The sequence below is a fragment of the Mirounga angustirostris genome, unplaced genomic scaffold (assembly GCF_029215605.1).
Source record: "Mirounga angustirostris isolate CCGP_5_RB_7025 unplaced genomic scaffold, mMirAng1.0.hap1 SCAF_6, whole genome shotgun sequence".
Lineage (NCBI taxonomy): Eukaryota > Metazoa > Chordata > Mammalia > Carnivora > Phocidae > Mirounga > Mirounga angustirostris.
Window position 1 is genome coordinate 62,317,090 of NW_026991714.1, and position 23,702 is coordinate 62,340,791.

Consider the following 23,702-nt stretch of genomic DNA (forward strand, 5'->3'; position numbering starts at 1 on the left):
TCCGGGTGTTGAGGAAGCCGAGTTCTAGCATCTTCTCCTGGGCATTCGCCATCTTTGCAATTTTGACACATTACTTAATTCTTTGAACCTGCTTGCTTACCTATAAATGAGGCTACAACCTGATTTCTAAGTTTCCTTCTAGCTCTGATCATCAATGATCCTAATGGTGATTGAAGACATCCCATGATGAAGTGCCCATTTCCTGATATTAGGCATCTAATTTGCTGGGAGTATTCTTTGTTTAAGATGTTTTCTTAGGGTGCCTCTGGGTGGCTCAGTTGGTTGAGCATCTGACTCTTGATTTTGGCTCAGGTCATGATGTCAGGGTCCTGAGATTGTGCTCTGTGCCGGGCCTTGCGCTCAGCAGGGCGTCTGCTTGAGATTCTCTCTCCTCCCTCTACCCCTCCCCCACCCTCCTCTCTCTAAAATATATAAATAAATTTTTTAAAAAAATGTTTTCTTAGTTTGAACTTCAGAGAGATTTTGTGGAGGTGTCCTTCAGACCTACCATTTGCATTCACCCTAAGGCTCTGCTGACCATTCACAAGGGTCATGGACCCTTCCAGCCTTTTTCACCAGGTATTGCCAATTGAATATTCCTAAGCACTGCCTTGACTCTCTCACCTGCTCCTGAAACCTTCCCTGGCATTGCACTATTACAAAAAGTCCAGTCCACTCGCAGGTAACCTTTCGGGACGGGGTCCCAGCCTTCTAGTTTTATCATCATTCTCACCAGCTCACATCACAAGCCAAATTGCACTTTGGGGCTTTTCTCTCCTTTGTTATTCTCTACATCTAGAATACCCCTTTGACCTTCTCTAGCCATATTATAATCTTACCTCCTTTTCCAGGTCTCTCTGAACTTCTGATTTTTGTCCACCGTAGCCCTCCCGGATGGCCCCGCCGCCCCAGGGGAGCATGTCTCCCTCTGAATCCTCCTTCCCACTCGGAGCTGAAGGCTCTACATCCTGAGTGAATTCCTCAAAACAGGGACAGTGAAAATATGAGAAAAAGGAGTTAGTACTCTGAAGGGTTTTTGTACTTGCTTTTCTTCCCTTCTGGAATGTGTTATTCTTCAAATGAGGGATGAGAGGTCTTATTAATGTTCTATTTCTCAGAGCATCTGGCTCAGCCCTTTGCAAAAGAATTGGAGCTCAATAAGTCATTACAGGGATGGCCAATGTATTGCAAGTTTATGATTGTTCTTTCAAAGCGCAGTATTTTTTTTGAAAGATTTTATTTATTTATTTGAGAGAGAGAGAGAGAGAGAGAGCATGAGCAGGGGACAGGGAGAGGGAGAAGCAGGCTCCCCTCTGAGCAGAGAGCCCAACTCGGGACTCGATCCCAGAACCCTGGGATCATGATCTGAGCCGAAGGCAGACACTTAACCAACTGAGCCACCCAGGTGCCCTCAAAGCCAAATATTAATAAATATATATATATGTATATATACACACACACATATATATACACATTTTTTTTTTTCAAATATATCAGGGTAAAAAGTGTAAGATGGAGATAAGACAGAAATAGCTTTTTTCATTTTTAACTTTGCACATACATATTTAAGTATAAGAGAATCAAATGATAGTCATTCTAACAATTCAAGTAGGGTTGGTAAAATATACCATGCTCTCACTTAAATATGCTCCCTTAAAAACCAAACACACACACACACAGAGTTCCAAATTAGAATTCTCTATAATTAAAAGGTGGCCCCTCTGATAGAAACATACAGTCCGGTAGGGCAGGAAAGAAGATACACAAAGAGCTGGTAAGATAAAAGAAAAGATCCAGAAGAGAGATTCCAGATAAAGTATTACAGGGACAGAGAGACAGTAGCCTCTTACTGATCTCAGAGGCATGTGGAAGCAGGAAAACAGGAGGGAAGGTCTTTCTCCGTAGGGGAGACACAGCATTGGCAGGGTGCACCTGTAGACATGCGAGTGCATTAAACACACACAACCTGTCTTTGAAATAGCTAGGAGCATCAGTCTCTGAGATGAAGAATATATCCATCTTAAGATCTGCCTGGTACCATGCCGCATGCAGTAGCTCTTTAAAAAATAAGGACAGAGGTTGTGGCTAAGGGCCATGGCCATCACTTACCCAACCCCTTCTGTGTTCCAGGACCTGAGCCTGGTGCTTTTCATTTAGTGCCCCCCACCCCTGCCCAGAGCTCTGGAAGGTGCAGACTGTTATCTTCCCCTGTTTTACAGCTGCGGGAACCAAGGTACAGAGAAGTAAAAAGATCCATCTAAGGTCACACAGCTGTCCTGTTATAGAAGGAGGTTTTCAATCCCGGCGGTTTGTCCACCGCGCCTCTGCCATCATCCATCATGCTGGAACTCCGTGTAAATTCCTAGGAAAATGATTAATGCAATTGTTCCTGAAAATACACCTGGAGGAACCAGTACCATAAATTTATAATGAAAATAAGTGTCAGCTGCCCCCTCCTTCACTGATAGAAGTCATGTCAGTGTGTTTTCATCCTGGCTTGGGTTTTTCTTAAGAAACAGTGTTTTGGGATCAGTTGCCTTAGTCACTTAACATATTATCATACAACTGTCATTCTCCTTTGCCTTCTTTGCTTCATTTTTACCCAAGAGGAAAGAGAGGCCTTTCCAAGAAAGTGGAAATTCCTTCGTATACTTGTTTTTGACAGGTCCAGACATTTTTAAAGAGCTACCGGATTTTAATCCCTCTCACGAGACTACCGCTTACATCCATGTGGGTAGGTTACTTTATGATGCAACCTATTAAAACAACACATTTCGGAGTGTTTATATGATTGTCGTTGACTGTTTATTGAGGCAAACACTCTTCTCCATACCTACTCTGTCTATGTTGGAGCCTGTTCTTTTGACTCCTGCATCTTTTTCTCAGGTCTGATCTGGAGGGGAATTACTGCAGGAAGCCTTCTGCTTACTTTTGAGAGGATTTAGAACTGGAGTGGCTCTCAGTGCAAAACAGAAGGGAGACCGACCTGCCATTAAGCCTGCAGGCTTCAGCTTTACTTCAGCAGCGCTGCCTTTCAAATGTGTATTTTCTCTCTTCCATAAGCGATGTTTTCAGTGATAGGTACTTCAAAGAATTTCTCAGAGCGGGAATCTCAGTGAGCCCCATAAAAGTGGGTACTCTGTTCTTCCCTGCTCTTACGATCCAAACGGGAAGGTCTGCCCTCTGACCTGGAGAGATAATAACTTGAATGGCAGTATTTGTATCTTTTTGAAAGTGAGAAAGGGTGTGCCAGAGGGGTCACCAGCTTATCCTGTTAGGATCGGTGATTTACTTGGGGAGAAGTGATGAAGACTTTCTTTGCAGAGCATTGCAGAGCATTTAGCTTCTGCGTAGTTAACGACTGCAAATGCTTTCTTGAATGGAGTTGTTTGACCTCTCCTGTTACCAGGAGGAGTAACAGAAACCCAGAAAGGGGGAACTGATTAGCCCCATAACCAGACCACATAAAATCCAAATGCAGATGGCCTCAGGCTCTCTTGGAGCGGGGGACTCGGGGCCGCCTCAGTATGCTGCCCATTTCTGTCCATCCCAGGGCTTGACTTCTGTCTCAATGTTGGCTCATTCCTTCAGGTTCTCCCACACCATGCAGTCACCTCCTTCAGTCCAAACTGAAGGTAAAGGAGATGCCCTTGATTTCAGACTGTAAGTGTGACTTCCTGGCTCCCCCCATTTCTGATCACACAGCCACCCCTTGGATACACATGCTGGAAACCTCAGAGGCAGCACTGGAGTGAGGGAAGGGAGGTGCACCGAGCAAGAGGAAGTGCTCTCATTAGGGGAAAGGGGGTCAGGGACCCTGGGGAAATCAAACAACAGGTGTCCCCTTCTATTGTCTTTTTAAAAATATATAATCCCTGATTTTTCCTTTGAGGAATGAAGTGCAAAGAGGGGAAAGAAGAGTACATCTCTGTTCACGTCGGTTTGTGAGTGGTAGTCTCCATTGTCAACATGTTATAAGGCCAAGGAGGCAGGGTTAGTTCTTCACAGGGTCGCTTTGTGGTTTTATTTAGAGAATTCTCAGAATGCAAAAAGAAAGGTGTATAAAGGATGCATAAATGAGCCCCTGGCACTAGCCAAGCACTGTGTCTGATTCCCAGCAGCAGTGTGACGGGAAATGTGGCCTGGGATGGGCTGTAAATGATGAGTCCACCATAAATACAAAAACTGGGTATTTGGAAGCTTTTATTTTAAATTGCACAATATCCAACCAAGTGCATGATCAGTGGGCTTGCTCTTTCTTTCTCTTTCTCTTTTTCTTTCTTTCTTCTTTCTTTCTTTTCTTGTATCTTTTAAAATTAAAAAATTTTTCTAGTAATTCATTTTTATTGCATTTTACAAACTCATGCTTTGCAAAGAAAATTTTAAGAAAATAAACTTGTACACAAGGAGGTTGAACGCCCTGCCTTCTCAGTCCTTACAGCAAGCCTAGGGAAGCTGAGGCATGAAATCAGGCAGCCAGGAAGGAGGGAGGGTGCCAAGCAGAAGAGGCAGGCTTTGAACCCGGTCCATCAGACTCCAGAGCCTGTGCTCCGAAGCTCCTGTTCACAAATAAATGCAAAAACGTATTTCAAAGCTAAGTAGAATTACCCTTTGGATTGCAGAATCTCAGTTCAGAGGCCAGGAAGCAGGTCTCTGGTGTCAGGCTATGTCTAGCAGATTCTCCATGAACATTGCATAACTTTGCCTCTTCTCTTTATTCTTAGGGGCAAATTAAGGACCTGCCCTCATTTTTAGGTGACAACTGGCTTAGGTCAAAAAACCAAACTTCCAATCTCTCTTCATTTGGAAAGGGGACTCTAGCCTTGACACGTAATCTTGCTATTCCTTGGTGAACTTTATTTTTTTTTTCCCCTCCTGAGTTTTATTGAAGAATTTTTAGCCTCAAGTTTCCATTTAAAAGTTAAGCTTATTTTTTTTTCTTGTACTCCTTTCATGAATAAATTAAGCAGAGAACGTGTCAAAAATACTTTTAAATGGATATATGTGCAACCGACATCTTCAAGTCTTGAAATAGATGGCCTTGGTACTGTTTTAAATTGCGTCCTCTTTTCCTTCCCCCACCCGGTCCCCGAGAGAACAGGCTGTTGGAGAGCCAGGAAGGCAAAGTCGTTTCATTTTGCTCTGGTGGACACTGGGTTGCCTGAGCGCCCTTGGCTCCACCTGTTTGGTGGGCTAGGAACCCTGGTCTCCGTGCGGCCTGAGGCGGGAGAGGTTAGAGTCGCAGGCTGCCAGAGAATGTGTCTCTGCGGGTGGGTTCTGCCTAACTTTCCCTGGCTCGCTCCTCTCAGTTCTGTGAAGCCCAAATGTGTGTGCAATGAAAATCGACACCAGGGATGTCTCCTCTCCCCTGCCACACAGGCCCACAGCCTGGAGCATGGCCGTGGTGGCAGCCAACTCATTTTCTGAAGAAGCCCAGAGGAAACCGAGAAAGGATTGCCCACAGCACTTGCCCGACTCAACAACAATGAACATCAAGTTCAATATAAATAGAAGGAGAAAAAAAGCAAAAACCTAGAACTGTTGTTTTAGTGGCCCTAAGTAAGAATATTTTTCTAAAAGAAAGCTCTGATCGCCAGTATTAATTTAAGGTAAATTAAAAAAAAAAAAACTTGATGTTTAATTTCTTCTTAAACACTTCTTCTTAATTGGAAGTGTTGGCTAGACCGATTATTGGGCATGAATCACTTGTTATTTAATGTTTCCCTGATACCCACAAGTAGATTATACAGTGACTCATTGGTGTTAAATGTTGGAATCAAAGCTTATTTTTAGATTCCCGAGAAAGGAGGAGGTTTGGAGAATATCCAGTTTCCTCAGTGCCCTCCTCGGGGCCATGTCTCATGGGGCACCAGGACCCAATGCAAGTAAACACATTTTTATTAAGCTACTGCTCTATTAGATTGGCTTAGCAGACAGTACAGTTCCCTGAATTCAAGAATTCAGATTGGGCACCAAATGGATCAGGGAACATTTGGAAACAGCCTGTGATGCTGATGTCCAGCTGAGGGGAAAGACTGCTCCACCTTGGCTCTGTGTGACCTCTACGCAGCAGGCACTGGTCACCTGAGGGAGGGCTGAGCATCTCCTGCCCTGGCCAAGGTGGGGGAGGGGCGAGAACCAGGAGGAGTATGAAGGGATCCCTTTATCCAAAGAATCCCCTCCCCCGTGTTGAGAGCGTAATTATTCTAAATGTATCTATACCAACAAAAGAAGCATATAAAATAGCGTAAGAAGTCACTATTGGAATATATGCCAGGGGTGGAAGTGAGGGGGTGTTCGAGATGAGGCATTAAAAGTGGGTTTCAGCAGGTTCAAGGTTTGCTGGTTTTCCAGTAGCTGATTTGAAGTGTGGCCAGGCTGGGCATAGCTTGATTTTGACACCAGTCCTGGTTCTGTTTCTGAGGACTTTCTGTCACCTTGGGAAAAGTCTCCTACCGCACTTTACTTCCTATAGATCTTAACTGTAATTTTGTGAGGATGTATGTGAGTATGAAAATCACTGCAATTCATTCAGGGTTCTTTGAATCTGAGGTGTTACTCATCTGTTCAGGGATGATGCTACTAATATGAATTTGTGTAAACTAAATTCACTAGCAATCACAGTGCTTTGCTCAAGCTAGAAAACTTTAGGGCAATTGAGGCAAGATCAAGTTACTTTTTGGCAAGGCCGCGGTGGTTACAAATCAGGGACATGAAGAGAGGATATCGTTAAATATATGACTTCCCATTTTCTAACTCTCACACGGCCCTCTTTATCTTTGGAGGAAAACCACCTTGCCCCTCCTGATATTAGCCATTTGTCACATGAGAAATAATGGAAGCAGCTCTGCGACCTGCAGAATAAGGGGCTCACAAGCTCTGCCTTGTTGCATGGATAGCAGTTCCGGATTCTTCCCCTTTTTCTGAAATCAGGCGTCTACTCAGGATCAGGCACTATTGAATGAGTCAACAATGTTCGGGTGGAGGAAAGATGATAATTGTATTAAGGAATTAGATAAAATTCATCCATGGTGAAAACAGAGCCCGTGTCAGAACTGTGAGGGGAGCCCAAATTCAGATCCTGCGCTCGGGTTGATTTGCACAAAGGCTTATCTGTTAAAGAGTAGAAGAAAGGATGACAGCATGAGACAACTCATGGAACTAATAAACTTTTGAGATGCTGTTTCATATGTTTGCTTTTCATTAAATTCAGGAATGGTTGCGACTATGTTGTTGTGATTCAGTCAACATTTATTCCTATCTGTTTTTCATATACAAAGGCGTAGGGATGCCAGAAAATAAACTGTTAACGGAGAATTAACTTCTTTGGCATGCTTTCATACTTGTCTTCCAAATTAAAGAAAATGAAATGGGCAGAAACAGAGTGTAGATTACCTCCTTTTTGTCAAAAATGGTGGGAATTTGAAAATTAATAATAAAAAAGGGAACAGATGCAGTAACATGCCAGAGGGAGATTAATGTGGAGAGTAAAATCTGTGAGCAACAAAACTGAAGCAAACCGAATCAGTGGGAGGTGGTTGTACAATCAAAATCAGGATAAAAGAGAAATTACAAACAACCCTGCACTTGTCAAAGTAGTAGTAATGAAATTCTAAGTCTGCCAGCAGTGAGAACCTGTGTTAGCACTTTGGGGTAAGGCTGGTAGCTGGGTGCCAGGTAGGAGGGCAGTGTGAGGTTGCTGGGCGGGAGCCATCTCGTGTTGAACAGATGGCACCGAAAGCTGGCAGGGGAGGGGCTCCTTAGCAGAACTAATCAGACAGGAACAGATAGGGCAGCTGGGGAGACTGACCACAGACAGGGAGTCTGCGGGGTAGCTGAGTGCCATGATGTTTGCAGTGGTATGCCCATTGGTCTGAGATAAGACCTTGCAATGTCTTTCCCATCTACAGAAGAACGGAAACTTTTGTTCCAAAAGGAAAATTGAGTTGAATTGTAGCACAGTTGGGGGTGGGGGTGGGCATCGGGGTAGAGACTGAGGAAGGAAGAATGGTCCATCTCGAAATGTGTGGAGTGAATTTTCAGTCCTGGCTTCCGTGGAACTTTGATTTTTGCTGTTGAGGTGGGGGTGGGGGGTTCCTGCCGTTCCTAATGTGTACCGTGCGGCACATGGAATGATCACTTTATATATTTTATGCATCAGAGAGCTTCTGGTATCAAGGCTGGAGTTAAAATTAGAAGAGGCTTTTTGATATGATTTCTACCACATATGTCTTTGACAAATGAAAACCCAAACCCACAGACGATCCACGCATTTACGCTCAATAATTTCTCAGAACCTAATTGGAGCCATATTGATCCAGAGCCGCTTGACCTTCTTTTCTCTCCCGTGAACTGCGATGGATCATCAAAAAGCTAAGCATAATCCAGAGCCCCAAACCTTAAGACAAAAAAAAGATTAAGTCATTCTGAAAGAAATGAAAGAGAAAATGATTTGTTAAATTTAATAACTCATGAGGGAATCATGTATTTTAAATATAGAGTTGGGGCATTCGTGCTAAAACTATTACTTTAACAAAGAAATCCAGATCTCCTACATCTGTTTTTGAACTAGTATATTTCTCTCTCTCTCTCTCTCTTTTTTTTTTTTGCAGAAGCTTTGTAGCTTGGCTCAATTTATTCATTTTGGAGGGGGAGGGGAAACATTACCAGGATTTGAAATAGGTGGTATAACATAGCCATATGCTATTTATGCAGCAGTTTCTGCAATATATCTAATTTGGTGCTGTCAAAAAATTAGACTTATTTGATATAGCAGCACATTAGTAAATGATTGTGGCAGATTTAAAGTTGCCATTTAGTCTCTCCTTACTCTTAACAGAATCTCGCAAATTTGTCTTCTCCCCCTTGCTCAACTCTGCAGAGGTCTCAGTTATTTGTCCTGCAGGCCTGCAAATATTTTCACATCTGAAAGAAAGTCTTGCCTTAAGGTAATCGAGGAAGGGGGTGGAAGAAGGAGTACCCTCTGTGGCTAAAAGGCTACATGGATCGATAGGCAGAAAAATCCATACACCAGAGAAAAGTCATTGTATTCTCATCCTTTTCAGTTCTTAGAAAAGCAACACTGTTAGTCTCATTCAGAAGGTAGACAAATTAAGGGAGGTCAGTTCTCTATTAAGGAGCTGAAGTATTTTTACCTTCCAGCCTACATCCATATGCTGCTTCGGGAAAACTGGTATGAACGAATGTAAGTGACATCAGCTCCTCGTCCTCACCTAGCAGGGCCCTTAGAAACGGCTTCACTGTTCTCCAGTAAACCTGGCGACATTGCTTCAATGCCACTTTATTTTTGCTGCGAAATTTGTCTTTCAGGTGCTGGTATCAAAGTACCTAAAACTTTTTCCTAGTCTTTCTGTTTCAAAGATAAAACAAGTGTCTTACACCTAAGGCAGATAACTGTTAACAGGATTCTCTGAATTCCTTAAATCGGTCCCTTTGAAAGAGCCATCGTGATGCTATTTCCCCTTTTCTTTTTCTTGCGTACTTGAGAGAAAAAGTGGATGTGTGTGCACACTCATGCATCCGTGTGTGAGTGTAAGTGCTGTTCAACTGTGTGGCTTTTCATTTGTTTATGTTCTTGTCAAATACATTTTCTAAAACAAGCCTACTAGTGGGTTTCTGAAACGAAACGCAATTTGCCAAGAATGCAGCATTCCTTCACGGTGATTTAAGCAGCCCCTGTGAAACTAGCATTTTGCTAATACTTCTTTCTTTTATATAGCAAATCAAACCACGGATGTGATCAGATTACCAGTACCCTTTCCATGCTATTCAGAAGCAGGCATCCAGGTAACCAAACTACCATCAGGCACAGAATACATTAAAGGGAAAAAAAATACCCGGAAAAATATTAAACAAACTTGCTGGGTAAATTAGATACTAGCTCTGAAAGGTTCTCCACATAAAAAGAAATTATTTGGAAATCATGTTTTGGGAAGTTGGGAGAGGAAGCACCTCTTAGAATTCATATTTGGTGTTCAAAAGCCACACCTTCAATTACATTGTATATATTACATAAGAATGATTTATAGGACATAGGGAATTTTGGAGATGAGGAATAGAATTGAAATTTGAGCTTAAAAAGAATGTCTCTGCACTTGGATTTGAAGCTGTCTTTGTCGGTTTTGTTTTTGCTTTTATATTTAGCATCATAATTTTCTTTAATACATCTGAAGAATTGTTCTGAAAAAGTCCTTTTTTGGGTAAATTATAAATATTTAATCAATCAAACCCTTAAGATTCAAATTTTAGATCGCATGTTTTTAGGCTGCTTTTATTAATAAAACCTGCCTGTAACTTTATGTCCATGAAAAAAGCTTTAATTATTGCCTTTTCTACAAAGGAGTTAGAAAATTTTTCCTGGCTTGACTAATTGTGCTTAATAAAACCATATGCAATAGGACGAAATCTTGGGGTAATTCTTCCAAATCTAAAAGCAGCATTATGAATGAAGTAGCACTTCGGTTTACATTTGGCTTCACATTTATTTGTAACAGTGCTTTGGTTAAAAATCCGTGTCATCTCTTTTCTCCTAAAAAAGTGATCTCCCTTTTTCTTATAAGAAAACTGAATCGAGTCATTGGTTTGCCTTTTTCCTAGAGAATACAGTTGTCTGAAATGCTGGGAAATAATTCAGCATTTCATGTCCGATTTATGAAGGGAGGGTAAATACTTGATAGCAGTGGATGACACAGAATAAATTTACTTGAGAGTATAATTTTCACCTAATTTTTATGAGTTAATTTTTTTCACAGAACTGGCCTATTGGTACCATTTCTATTTCTTTAGCTAGATGATGGTGTGCTTGTTGGGCAACATATATTTGAATATTATTGAAGCAGAACTGTTTATTTTTTAAATGATGAAATTTAAAATATACTCAATTTGTGTATTATGGGTTCAGTCTTTCAAAGCAGTAATGGAGCTGTGTGTTAATATATAGCTTATAATTGAAATGGTACATATTTGTACATTTTAAGCATTTCAGTGTAAAATTTCTTAATTGGAATACTCTTTCCCTTGGCTAATTCATTAGTGAAAATATTTATTCCTCAAGTTAATGCTGTACAGTACGAAGCAATTTTTACATAGTGTAAACTTGTTTATGATATTTTGATTTCACTTTAAAACTTTTATTTTGCTTCTTATACATATAGTTCATACTTGATATAATAAGAAGTGCAGACACACATGAAGGAAATACATATCAGCTGTCTGGCTTTTACAAATGATCATTAAAATACCATGTCTTACTACTTTGACTCCAAATTATTGTCTTCCCGAACCCAAAAGTAATTTTCACAAGTACATTACACAACAGAACTTCATCTTCTGCTGGGTAGCAGGAGAGGATTTAAATCCATGCCGACAGTTCATTTGACAATGACCTTGAGGGGCTTTGCTTCTTGAAGAAGAAAGCAGAAGCTTGCGGTAAACAAAGTTCACTTCTGACAGATGGATTGAATGACAGAAAGGTTGCGAGTGCCAGAATAGCCCTGGCAGAGGAGGAAATGTTCAGTGGAATCCAACAGGAGAGGAGGTGTGAACAGGTGCAGGGTTGCTGACGGAAGGGGAACCAGATGGAAGGAGCCAGAGCCAGTTTATTTAAAGGAAAAGGCAGAAAACATTGAAAGGCTGTGCGATCAGTGGCTAAAAGTGTTCATAGAGGAAGGTAAAAATTCACAAAGCAAAACTGCACAGTGGGGTAGCTAACACTTAGCATAATGGTAGTAATTTGTGAGTTTAGTTTGGAAGTTGCAATTGAAATACATTCATCTTGGCTCTTGACACCATCAAGTATAGATATTTGAAAGTTGTTTATTTTTTTAAGTTTCTAAGCTTTTTTTATCCATCCATTAATTTAATTTTTTTCCAGCCAGAAGCTCCGTTGTGATAATACTAAAATTGTGTCGTCAGCTAGGAAAAGAAAAAAAAAATTTAAAGTGAAGGTTAACATTCCATTCAAATTTATCTTGTGATGCCTCAGTTTTGTTCACATATGGGAGGCAAATGCATGCACTGTTGGGTGACATCTGTAATATCTAAGAAATTTGCAGTGTTGGAATAGATGCTGTTGGTTGCTTTTGTTGTTGTGAGTCTCTGTTCATTTCGTGATGTCCAGTTTGATTGTTCCAGGAAGATTAATGCTCTCTAAAATATATACTTGCCTGCCTGATCTTCAGGTTAATTTCTGTTGCTGAGGGTGTCCTGATTTTCTCTGACTTTCCATGACCTGCCTTCAGGCGGACACCTGCAAACTCAAGAGGCATTTACAATAGGAACAGTATACAGTGGGGCAAGGAAGGGAGGACTTTCTTGTTTTCTTAGACCTACTAAAATTAAACTTTCTGCAAACCAAAGACATCCTTGCTAATCATCTGCCTGGTCACATCACCCATGCCATTTATGTGGGCCCTCGTTTACCACTGCTGTCCTTGAAATTTTCTGACGTTACATTACTGATAAAGAGCTGCCAATTGAGGAGGAGCTGCTATGAAGCAATCCCCAAGAGAAATAATGAAAAGGCACAATTATTTTGAGATGTTAAAGACCTAGTAATTTATCCACAAGAGTTTCTGCACACTGTTCACAAAGATTAAATACCCAGGGTGTACCCAGTGAGCACTGCATTCACGTTACCCATCTCAGAGCAGCCTGGATCAGATAGCTTACATTGGATTAGGGCGGGTGTTCGGAACATACTGATTTTAGAGATCATGTCTATGATCCATGGCTTCCTTTTGTCAGTGAAAAGAGAGAACTGCAATTTGATTAGCAGTTATAGAAGACGTTTATTCACGCCTGTGTTGTTTATGGAGAGCTGTGTGCTCTTGGTCATTTCTTTTTAAGAAATGTACACAACTGTATATTTGGAGAAAACAAGTAAATGATTTCTTCTAACAAAAGGAAATTGATCATCTGTATTTACAACCAGCTTCAAAATGTGCCTCTTTCCCCCACTTGTTAGGACACTTTCATTTAATAGATATTCTTATTAACCTAAAATTTTACATAAAGTTGATTGAGCATACTTGCTTTAATTGTAATGTACTGAGTTTGCCATCTCTTCCATCATGGTTCCTGAATACCTTTATAAAATCCCTTTTATAGCAATATAGAGCCTTTTTATAATAATATAGAAAACTAGTGTGGTGCTGCTGTGTAAAATAATACCACAAAATTCACCTGAATTGTGGGATACAAACTGAAAGGTTGGAAAAAGCAACTAACAATTAGTCATCATTTGCTACATCACAAATTAAACTGCAGGCTCTTTATAGGTGGAACTCATAGCTTTCCAGAAACATGTAAACTTAGCTGTACTCAGCATCATGTCTTATGTCATAGGGGTTTTGTAATTTTTTTTTTGAATGAAGGGATAACGGGTTGATTGCTATTGAATAGGCATTCATTCAACATTAGCTATACCAGGCGCTGTATAAAATGGATGTAATAACTTACCTATGTGTGTGTGCATAAAATCTGGAAAACAGCATTTGTATTTATAAATATTCCTTAGCTCAGATCATTGGGAGTGAACGAATTAGTGAATCAAGCCTAGTCCAACCCTCATTATCGTATGTGAGGACTGTGGTGAGGAACGCTAAGTGACTTGCCCAAGGTCAGCAGTTCTGCAGTGGAAGCTAAGAGTACAATCTCCATCTCCTCACTCTTAGTCTAGCACTGTTCCTGTTATTCCACATTATACACCCCTGGTATTCAGTGATAACATGACTTGTCGGAAGAAACCTGTTAAAATCTTTCTGTAGGAGTCTTGCACAACCTGTTGCTGAAAGGAAAAACAATTTTCTTTTTGGACTTTTCCATGCAGTTACTGGTTCTTGAAACAAACAAAAGAGCTGTAACTTACAAACAATGACCACTTCTTGGAACACTCCTCCTGGGGGTAATGGTCAAGATTGCTCCCAGGACACATTGTCTACTCCGTGATGAGCACGTTACTCATATTAACTCACTTAGTCTCCATGTGACCCTTTCAGGTAGATTCTTCCATGAGTCCATTTTACAGATATGAAAACTGAGGTGTGTGGAGATTGCTACCTTGACCAAGGTCACAGCACTAGCAATGAGGTGGAGTTGGGATTCAAGCCTCAGCAATTAGGCTCCAGAATAGGTTTATTTATTACACTTAGTATGTTGCCTCTGATGGTGGGTGTCATGAGAAAATCGATTCTGTGATCAGTTCCTTTTGGAAAGTTGAATTAAGTAGGGTTCTTGCCAGTCGGGCTTCTCAGAGCCTTGGAAGTGCTAACTAGTGCGCATTGTGACTCTCTTGGAAAGGGATTTAGTTTTCAGCATTTTCCAAATTTATACGACTTATGGAATCTCTTCTACCAAATCTCCACATCTCTCCCAGGAATCAGGTTTTTAGGAATACACTTTGGGAAAAATTAATCTAAATTCATTTGTGGTAGGATAATTGCAAATTGTCATGTGGGAAGTTTTTGTTTTCTTATCGGCACCTCTGGAACTTCTCTCCCCAGCCCTTCCATTCATGCTGAGAGCAGGTGTGTGAGTACCTTTCAATTTAGGTTGAGTCTGTCCTCTAAAGCATGGGGGAACATCTCTGACCATTCCTTGAATGGTCAGCTGGGCTAGAGTTAATGTTAAAATGGGTTCTTCCAGCTCTACCGTTCTAACTTGGACTTTATATGGTAATAGTTCTTGAAAAACAACTTGGCAGATAACTGGACGCCAGTCAGTTGATCACATTTAGGTACCTCTCTCAAAGCTTGACTCTCAAAATAAGATTTCATAGAGTAAAATACCATGGATGCTTTGGAATATAAATCCTTTCAGAAAACCTTCTGCCAGGAGTTACTGGCACAGAGTCAAAGTCTGGGCCCCTAAATCAGACTCTGCAATAGACCTTACTCCCCTTCAGCTCTTGCTCTCCCAGTATTCCTCCCTTCTAAGTATATCCCTTCCAGTATCCTGAAGAAATGGAGCAACTCATGGAGAGTAAGCTCTGGAAGTCGAGAAGTTGAGCACTCCTAATGTGTTGATTTTTCTGTAAATACACTTGGAGGTGCCTATAATTTATCATTATTTCCAGCAGCTCCTATTGGTAAGATTTTCTGTAAATAATGATGTGGCAGTGATAATGACGGCTGGAAGAGTGACTCTCGCGAGTGCTTGCCGTGTGCGGTCCTGGCTCCCCACCCGCCCCTCCCCTTGCTGGGTTTTAAATTCTGTTTCTTCCAACAAACAAACTCCAGCAATTTTTGTAGAGGGTTGAAACCGTTCACTGGTTTATCTGAATTCCACAAAGTACAGATTATGTTTTGCAGTAAGTGAGAATTACAACGGCAACAGATTAGCTCACCAGGCGGTGGGATAGTTCATTAAACTGGCTGACACACTGATTCACTAATACGACTACGTGGTCCTCTTGATCAGCTTTGAAAGTGCTAGTTTTTTACTAGAAACAAGTAATGAGTGATACAAGGTTGATTACTGGAGATTCAAAAGTCTGTGGGGGAAAAGAAAATAAATCTGTGGGGGAAAATATCTTAGGGAATCTGTTATTGCCATTTAATAATTACAGAGAGACTATTAAGATTTTCCAACTATACACACATTTACTTATTAGGCGTCTTAATGCATGTTCATAACTGGATATTTTTCTATAATTTGCCAGCTTGGCTGTTTGGAATAATTTTTAATATGCTTTATAATTTAATTTTAATTATGCATATATATTTTGGGAGGTGCTTCAAACCAGATCTGATTTTTTTAAAAAAAAGATTTTATTGCTTACATTTGTGTAATATGGTAACTGCTTCAGCATTAGCTATTCTTCGTTTTCTATCAGAATTCTCCTTTATTTCTCCTTTCAAGCAATGGTGACTGGATGACTTAAATGAGAAATTTGTCAAGGTAAAAAAAAAAAAAATGTTATTTTAATAGCTTTTGCTTTTTATAAAAATTTATGAGATTTGATATCTTCATGAGGCATTTAAAGTTAGCAGGTTTTGGCAACATGGTTATTTTGATTTGTGGCCCATCGGGATTAAAAATGATTCTTTGCTCTGGGGAAATAGACAAAGGAATTATGCTTAAACCCACACTGTCCAGTGGAAATACAAGGAGAGCCACAACATGCAAGCTGCATATTTAATGAAAAATTTCCAAATAGCCATATTTTAAAAGGTGAAAAGAAACAGGTGAAATTAATTCTAATAGTTTTGTTAACCCAAATATAGAAAATGGTATCATTTCAACATGTAATCAAGATAAATTAATGAGATTTTTTTTTTTTTTTGCTTTTTTTTCCCTAATTCTCCCCAGCCCAGTGCATTATTATTTACACCTACAGTGTCTCTCACTTCAGCCTAGCCACGCATCAGGTAGTGGCAACCATGTGTGGCCAGTGGCTGTTGTATAAACCGTGGCAGCCCTAGGCTCTTGGGTTCACTTTCCCCGGCTTCTCCTCAACGCCCAGTCTAGATGCAGTTGGTTTCTCCTGAGCATAAACCCTGAATTCTATTTCTATAAGAACTGGAATCATTCTATAAAAACAAGAAAATCATGTCAGCTTTTTCTGTAATTTTGGAGCCAGTAGCCAGGCCTGTCTTTGATTAGTCCTTTTCTCAAGAACTGCCACTTTGAGCAGGAGGGGGAGGAGGAGGGAGGAAGCTGCCATTTACTGGTCATTCTTTGAAGAGCAGCCGAACTCCTCGCTGTCCCAGCCGCCCCTGAGAGTAAGTTCTCCCTATCTTACGGTCCCGGCTTTGCCTTTACACCTTACAGCTGTTGCAAATAAATTCGACAATGAAATAATGCCAGGCCATTAGCTGAATTTAGATGTTTGTCAAATGGTGGTCTGGGCCGGATGTTGCTGGTTGCTTTAAATAGATTGTCTCACGTATCCAGATAACATCGTTTCACTAAATGAGAAAATGACCTTAGACAGCTCCCATCCAACGGCACATGGCAAGGGCCTCTTGGGGCCAGGGCCCAAGTCAGTCTGTGTGTGTCCAAAGCTCCAACTCCCACCCACGGTAGAATACCACTCCTCCCATGTGGCTTTTATCAGGAAATTGAGGACATTTTTTATTCTTTCTTTGGGCTTGTGAGTCTTTGAGATAATTGTATGGATCGTTACACTTTGAATAGTCATCTTCTAGGAAATAATAATGAGAATAATAGTGGTACCGACTAATATTTTTGAACACAGGATATGCCCATGCTGTACTAAGTATATTTTACATACAATGTCCTGGTATTCTGAAGGAGAGACACATCATTAGCCCCATTTCACATTTGAGAAAACAGAGTCATAGGGTAAGTGAGTTGCTTAGGGTGCACAGCTAGTAAGGGAACAAAGCCAGCGGACACCAAGGTCTGAGCTCTTAACCTCTGGCTCGTGTGTGCAAATGCATGACCCAGCTGTGCTGGCAGGGGGGCTTACGTGCAGAGGCCTCAAGGCCAAGAGCACAATGTTGCTTTTAGAGGCCCTTTAGGATTTTAGTTGCTTATATTCCTTTCCCCAGGGCATGAATTCCCCTGTTTTGGGTACACTCAGAACAGGCTACCCTGTAGAAATGAGTTTGAATATAGATTTAGAATAAAGGGAGAAGCAGGTCTTTGAGAACAGAAAGAACAGCCGTGCAGCCATAGGAATGGGGAGTAGGAAACCCAACACACATTTATGTTACTGTGGAAAAGGAACCTTTCAGAAGGTAGGTAAGAATTGTTGTAAGCACATGTTCTGAGCCAAATAGAAATCAGGTTAAACAAATCATAAAATGACTGCAAGGGAAAATGTTTTCATGAGGAAAATGACCCCAGGCCCGTGGCAAGAGCAGGCTTCTCTAATTTGGAAGAGTGAGGATAACACTGGGATGGGAATCCGAACACTTGGGCCCTGGTCAGTTTTCTCTTCTGTAAAATGTAATTGTGCTTTTCAGCTCCAATATCCTGTGCAAAATTATGGAAAGTTTACAGAGATCTCAATCAAGTTTTAAAAATGAACGAACTATATTTTTGTTATCAAGCCAAGGTTAGTCAGTAGAACACAATCCTAATTTGTAGGTACAAACATACTGAGTGTTTGACCAAAAACACACCACTTCAGCAACAGTGAAAACTCTCCTGTCTTTATTACAGCATTTCCCCACTTGCTCAGACTCAGACTTCTGGTAAATTCAGCCATTTGACCCATAGCTATAAACTAAGATATAAATTTAAAAGTACTTTTAAGAAACAAAACAAAAAGCATGGCAGCAACTCATACCCAAAACAACCAATGCAAAAAATTAGAAGAAGCAGATCATACTTCCATTTGCTTTCTGGATCTTTAGAACAGCATCTGAGACTCCATGCAGCAGCTCTTATGAAGCACCTTCTGTTTCCAGTCACTCACTGGTGGTGGGCACCTGGAGGTACAAGGGTGAGCAGTGAGCCCCAAGAGCTTCCTAGAAGGCAACAGTAGCAGCAAGAGGGCCTTCCTCATTTGACATTATGACCTTGACTATCAAGTGGAGTCGATTATATTCGGTATAGTTTGCTCAAGGAAGCAGAACCATAATTAATATATATTTTAGACATATTTCTACTGCAAATGGTCAGATTTCTTGGGGCCCGATGCCTGGAAAAGTTCTCTCATGTGGAACTTCTCATCTCCCAACATCCCAGGTAATTGAAGCATGACTCTATAGCACTTGAGAAATAAGATGTGATAAAGTGTATTTGATAATTGTAATTCTTGCTATTACAGCCTGTTTCTTAATAAATTTAGTAGCCACAAAGCAACCAACACATTCCCCATTTAATAATGGATCTGAGAAATAATTTCAAGAACAATTTAATAATAAAATAGAAATGTATTTCAATCAGTGGTATCACAACTTGACAATGATGCATATCCATTGACAGGTTACAGAAATGCCATTATAACATGTATGTTGATCCTACTGATGTCTGATCTGAAGTTACTCATCAGAAGGATGAATTTTGGGGACTATGTAGATAAACTGACATTTTTCAGAGAGGAAAGGCAGGAATGGACTAAAGTGATCAGTTTATATAGAAGGGTCAGAGATGGAAAATATGGATATTTTGACAATAGGAAGATACAAAGGCAAAATCATGATCTAGTTTATTTCGTGCTGTAGCATATTTGTTCTTATTCCTTGGTCTGGTGAACTGGGCCCATGGTGTCACAAAATAGAATAGACTTACAGTTACTTATGCATCAGAGACCTCTGAGCTCTCGAAATGTTTTAAGGGTGAAAATTGCTGAAATGTGCATTTGGAGGTTGTTCAGTGTCAGTATCTACCTATGGTAGCTACCACATCTAGGAAATAATTTCAGAAATTGCTCTTGCTATTGCTGTAGTAATAAGTGCTCTCCCTGCTTCTAATGTTGTCCCTTCCCCATCTGTTCCCCACACTGCAGCCAGAGTGATCTTTCTGAAGCATGAGTGTGATCACAACACTCCCCTGCTTAAAACCCTACGTTGGCTCCCTATTTCCCTCAGGATGAAGTCCTTAAAAATAGCTTCGTATTCTGGCTCCTGCCTACATCTTCAGTCTCTTCTTTCTCCCATCTCCCTCTACCAGCAGCTCGCTTCTACCCTGCAACATGTATATGCCACCCTTCGGTCGTGCCAAGGCTGTTTGAAATGTTCCAAAGGCACCTGGGTTATCTCTCCTCCCTGAATCTTTGCACGCACTGTCCACTTCACTTGTCACAAGACTCTTCTCATTCTTTGGATGGCTAATTACAACTCTTTTTCAGCCTCTAATTTTTTAAGCTTCCTAAAATCCTCCCTGACTGTACCTCGCCACTCTCCAACTCCTGTCCCATCTTCCCATAGGATAGCAGGACGTTAGCCCTATTTTCATATTTTTTCCCCATTCTGTTTCAGTTGTTCTTTCTTGTCTGTTTTCTTCACCAGGAATTCTGAAGGCATGGTCATGGTCTGTGTCTTGAACTCTGATGCATCCCCACACTTTCATGCTTGGCACAAAGTAGGTGTTTAAGTATTTGTTGAATGGATGAGCAGTAGGAGTCTGACGAAGCCACTCATGTGAGGCAATGCCATGGAATGGAAGTACACTGGACTTGAAGTGAGAAGACAGGCGTCGGTTCTAGATTTGCCACTTATGACTAGCTGTGCACCGTGGAGCAAATCTCTTAATTCTCTGGGCTTGAGGTGTCTCTCGTGTCAAGCAGGGCTAACTGTTCCATCTCCCTGCCTTCCAGAATTGTTAGGAAGAGTAGAGAGGTCAATGTATTTGGGTGTTCTTTGCAAAACAGAAAGCACAGATGTGGGGAGGACACTGAGTTGGTGAGAGTGCATGGTTTTGTCTGAAGTAAATGTGAGTTGCTTACACGATGTAGCAGAAGCGGGCGGTATCTCGTCAAGCACGGCCTCCTTTGCTTGATGGTTAGAGCTTTCAAGTTATTTTGGAGATACTGTAAGAGAATACTTTGGGAGAGCAAGTTATTTTTAGGGCTGTTTTTGTTAATTATTTCCTTTCTTTTGTGTTTATTCCTTTGAAAGACGTTGATCTCTTTTCTGTTTCTGCTTCCTTTCCTAGAAGTGACTCATGTTCTAATCTGATAACTCATCTTTCAACGTTGTACTTAAAATTCTGACACACTTTGCAGTGAAGAAAATAGAAATAATTTACTCTAGGAAATATGTATGATGCCATTAGGGTTTTTTTGCATACTTGAGGAAGTAGGGGTTACTGAAAGCTACTCCTCTTGTATTTTTTTATCCCGGTTTGTTCTATCCTAGTATTTCTATGTTTGCTCAACTATGAGAACGTAGCCCCTGTTAGCAGTAAACAAGTACAGGATTTTGTGTTCTTGTCAAACATGGAAGATATCATGTTGCCTAGTAATTTTACTATTGTTTTTACTTTGTTATTGTTGTCCATAACAATATAAAACTAAATTGTTGGCCAAAATATCTGATCCTGTTCTCTTCCAATCAGTAGACAGGAGGATCCTTAAACCTGTGTGGAGACTTAGTACTTTCCATCTCTTAACAGTCATTCATTCATTCATTAGTTCATCAAATATTTGTTGGCCACACAACTATGTCCCAGGCACCATTCCAGGCTCTTGGGATAAATTAGTGAGCAAAACCAAGGTCTCTAGTTTTTAGGTACTTACATTCCAGATAAGATGTGCTTGTCTTATCTTCTCTAGGATTCTGTGACCAGCTTGAGGCCAGAGACATAGTTGTGTGGCTTTCAATGTTTTTGTAAAAGTCAATGTATTTCTTTAAGAAAGATACAACTAATTGATAATGTCACTGTAGGAAGAAGTGATCCAATAACATATGGGACAAATGGAAAAGGAGAAGGAGAACTATCTTGGAATTCAGCTGTCAAGATGGATAATATAGGCTTTAAAAGACACACACTTAGGGATAACTGAATTATTTCAATGATGTTGTTATGCTTTTAACCTTTCCTCATTTCTCTTCATCCCTGATAAACGAAGAGATTGAAGCATAGGGATTCATGCTGTTGGACTTTAGAGTCAGGTGGGCCTGGATTTCCTGGCTATGCCCCTTAATAACTAGGAGATTTTGAACAAGTAATATGACCTTTCTAGGCCTCAGTTTCCTCAATTATAAAGTAAGGATAGTAAGAGACTCTACCTCAGAGGGTTGGTATGAGAATTAAATAAAAGGATAAATGTGAAGAGCTTAACTTATGGTAAACATTAATAAATAATATCTTATTAAAATTATTAATCCTTCAAGGTAGGATTTTTTCTGCCCTATTTGAAGAACCCCAAGATTAAAAGAATTAAGTTACTTGTCCATGGCCACACAAGTAATAAGAAAGTGAATGCCATACTTGGACACTGTAGCTGTGTGAGTTTTCTAGCATATTCTATTGCCTCTCAAGATGTAATTTTCCCAGAACACAAAGGAAATCAATTGAAAATGGTGTATGCATTTGTGTAAAAAAGAATAAATAAGTAAAAATAAAAATTTAAAGAACCACAAAGCAAATAAAACTGTAAGCAAATATTTAATTTTAGTTCACAGAAGATACGCCTTCTGTAGTAGATCAGCAATTTTGAAAGTACTTTCTGTGTATACTGTGTAAGTTTGAACAAATGAGTAAATATGTTGAAGATAATGGGAGCCAAGTTTCTCATGTTGAGGAGAGGAAAGTTATAGTGATGGAAAGAGGGGAGACTAGGTTCTATCTATGTTGTTGGATCAGAATTGGAAAGATCAGTCTGAATGTACATGTATTATTAATATAAACATACATGGGAAAATACTTATAATTATATATTTATACATTTATATGTATATTCCTATCCTGGTTCTGTCTACTAAGGTGACCTAGAAGCAGACTTCTCAGTAGCAATGTGCACCACCTGATGATCTTGGTTTCTAAATACTATTCTCCATTAAAAGGCAGAAGAGTTCCTTGGAGAAATGCTGACTGCAAGACTGGTACAAGGATAGTACCAGATGAGCCTGGAACATCTTGGTGGGGATAGAAAGCCAGAAAGTTCATAGGAATAATAGAGAGATATAATATAGGAAACAACTTGAAGGGGTTCACACTGGCCAAATCTAGGAACAAAAAAAATAAATAATGGCCATAATCGATTATAGCCCACTGAGTAAAATAAGAATCTATGACTCCATGCTGATATCAGTGAATTAATAATGGGAGAGAAAGGAAAGCCCTTTCTTACAGCACATTAACCAAGTGATCAAAGATAATATCGCCAATGTTGGAAACATAGACATCATGTGTCTTAACTCACAATGACACCCACACCTCCCTGCTTTTTTTCTCTATAATTCCATCAGGAATGGCTCTCGACTAGTAAGCATGTTATAAAGGGTCTCATAACTTTGTCATACCAATATTCTACTGTCACAAAGCTCTCTGTATTGTACTTTAGAAGGGAAACACCATTTAACCAAAAGGATTGTATGTTTAATACCACAGCTTCAGCCCTCGATGAACAGGTGACTAGAAACATGGCAGACAGGATTGGTGCCTCAAATCACCACCACTGCAGACCCCGTGCTCGGGTTAGACTTGAAGCTTTCATCATTTCCATCTCAGACTCATCGATGAACTTTAGGACCGTCAGAAACTTTTACTCCTTCAATGTTGCTATAAAATTTAGAATGTCCTTAAAAAAATCTAATAAATCATTTTTCCTCTGTGACATGAATATTTTTAAAATAGCAGGATTTAAAATAATAAATGATATAGAAAAGTTGAGGATCAAAAACATAAGGTGAATTCTTCAGTCCCTTTCTTTAATGGGATGGTAAATATCATTGCAGACATTTTTAGAGAATATAACCAACCAGAACTGTAATTCGAAAAAAGGGGTGACAACACCTCTATGTGTACTTGGTCCATGTTTGAGGACTATCCAGTATATCCAGTACTTCCTTTAACTCTTAATTATCATCAAGAAAACATGGACATGTCCACATTTGGCCACCGGTGATTGTGAATAACTGGGAGAAGAAGGTAGATGTTCCTATTCTAGTGCAGTTTCTCCCTTTTAAAATCAGCTCTATGGAGGTAAATTTAAATATAATAAAAATCACCAATTTTAGATGTGCAATGAAAAATATTTTGACAAATATATACAGAGGTGGAACCATTATAATCCTGATAGAGAACACTTCTTGTCAACCCCA

General features: G+C 40.1%; 1 protein-coding gene across 18 annotated transcripts in view; it reads left to right on the forward strand.

Annotated features, from left to right (window-relative positions):
- The window catches only part of SDCCAG8 (SHH signaling and ciliogenesis regulator SDCCAG8), a 232,811-nt gene that overhangs the window by 120,884 nt on the left and 88,225 nt on the right, over nt 1–23,702 (forward strand). For 2 of the 18 annotated variants that reach the window (XM_054508093.2, XM_054508092.2), the window contains exon 14: nt 9,740–9,807. The exons of the other annotated variants lie outside the window; for them this stretch is intronic. In XM_054508093.2, the coding sequence (XP_054364068.1) occupies nt 9,740–9,807 (68 nt within the window). The remainder of the gene's footprint in view (nt 1–9,739; nt 9,808–23,702) is intronic. 18 annotated transcript variants of the gene reach the window in all.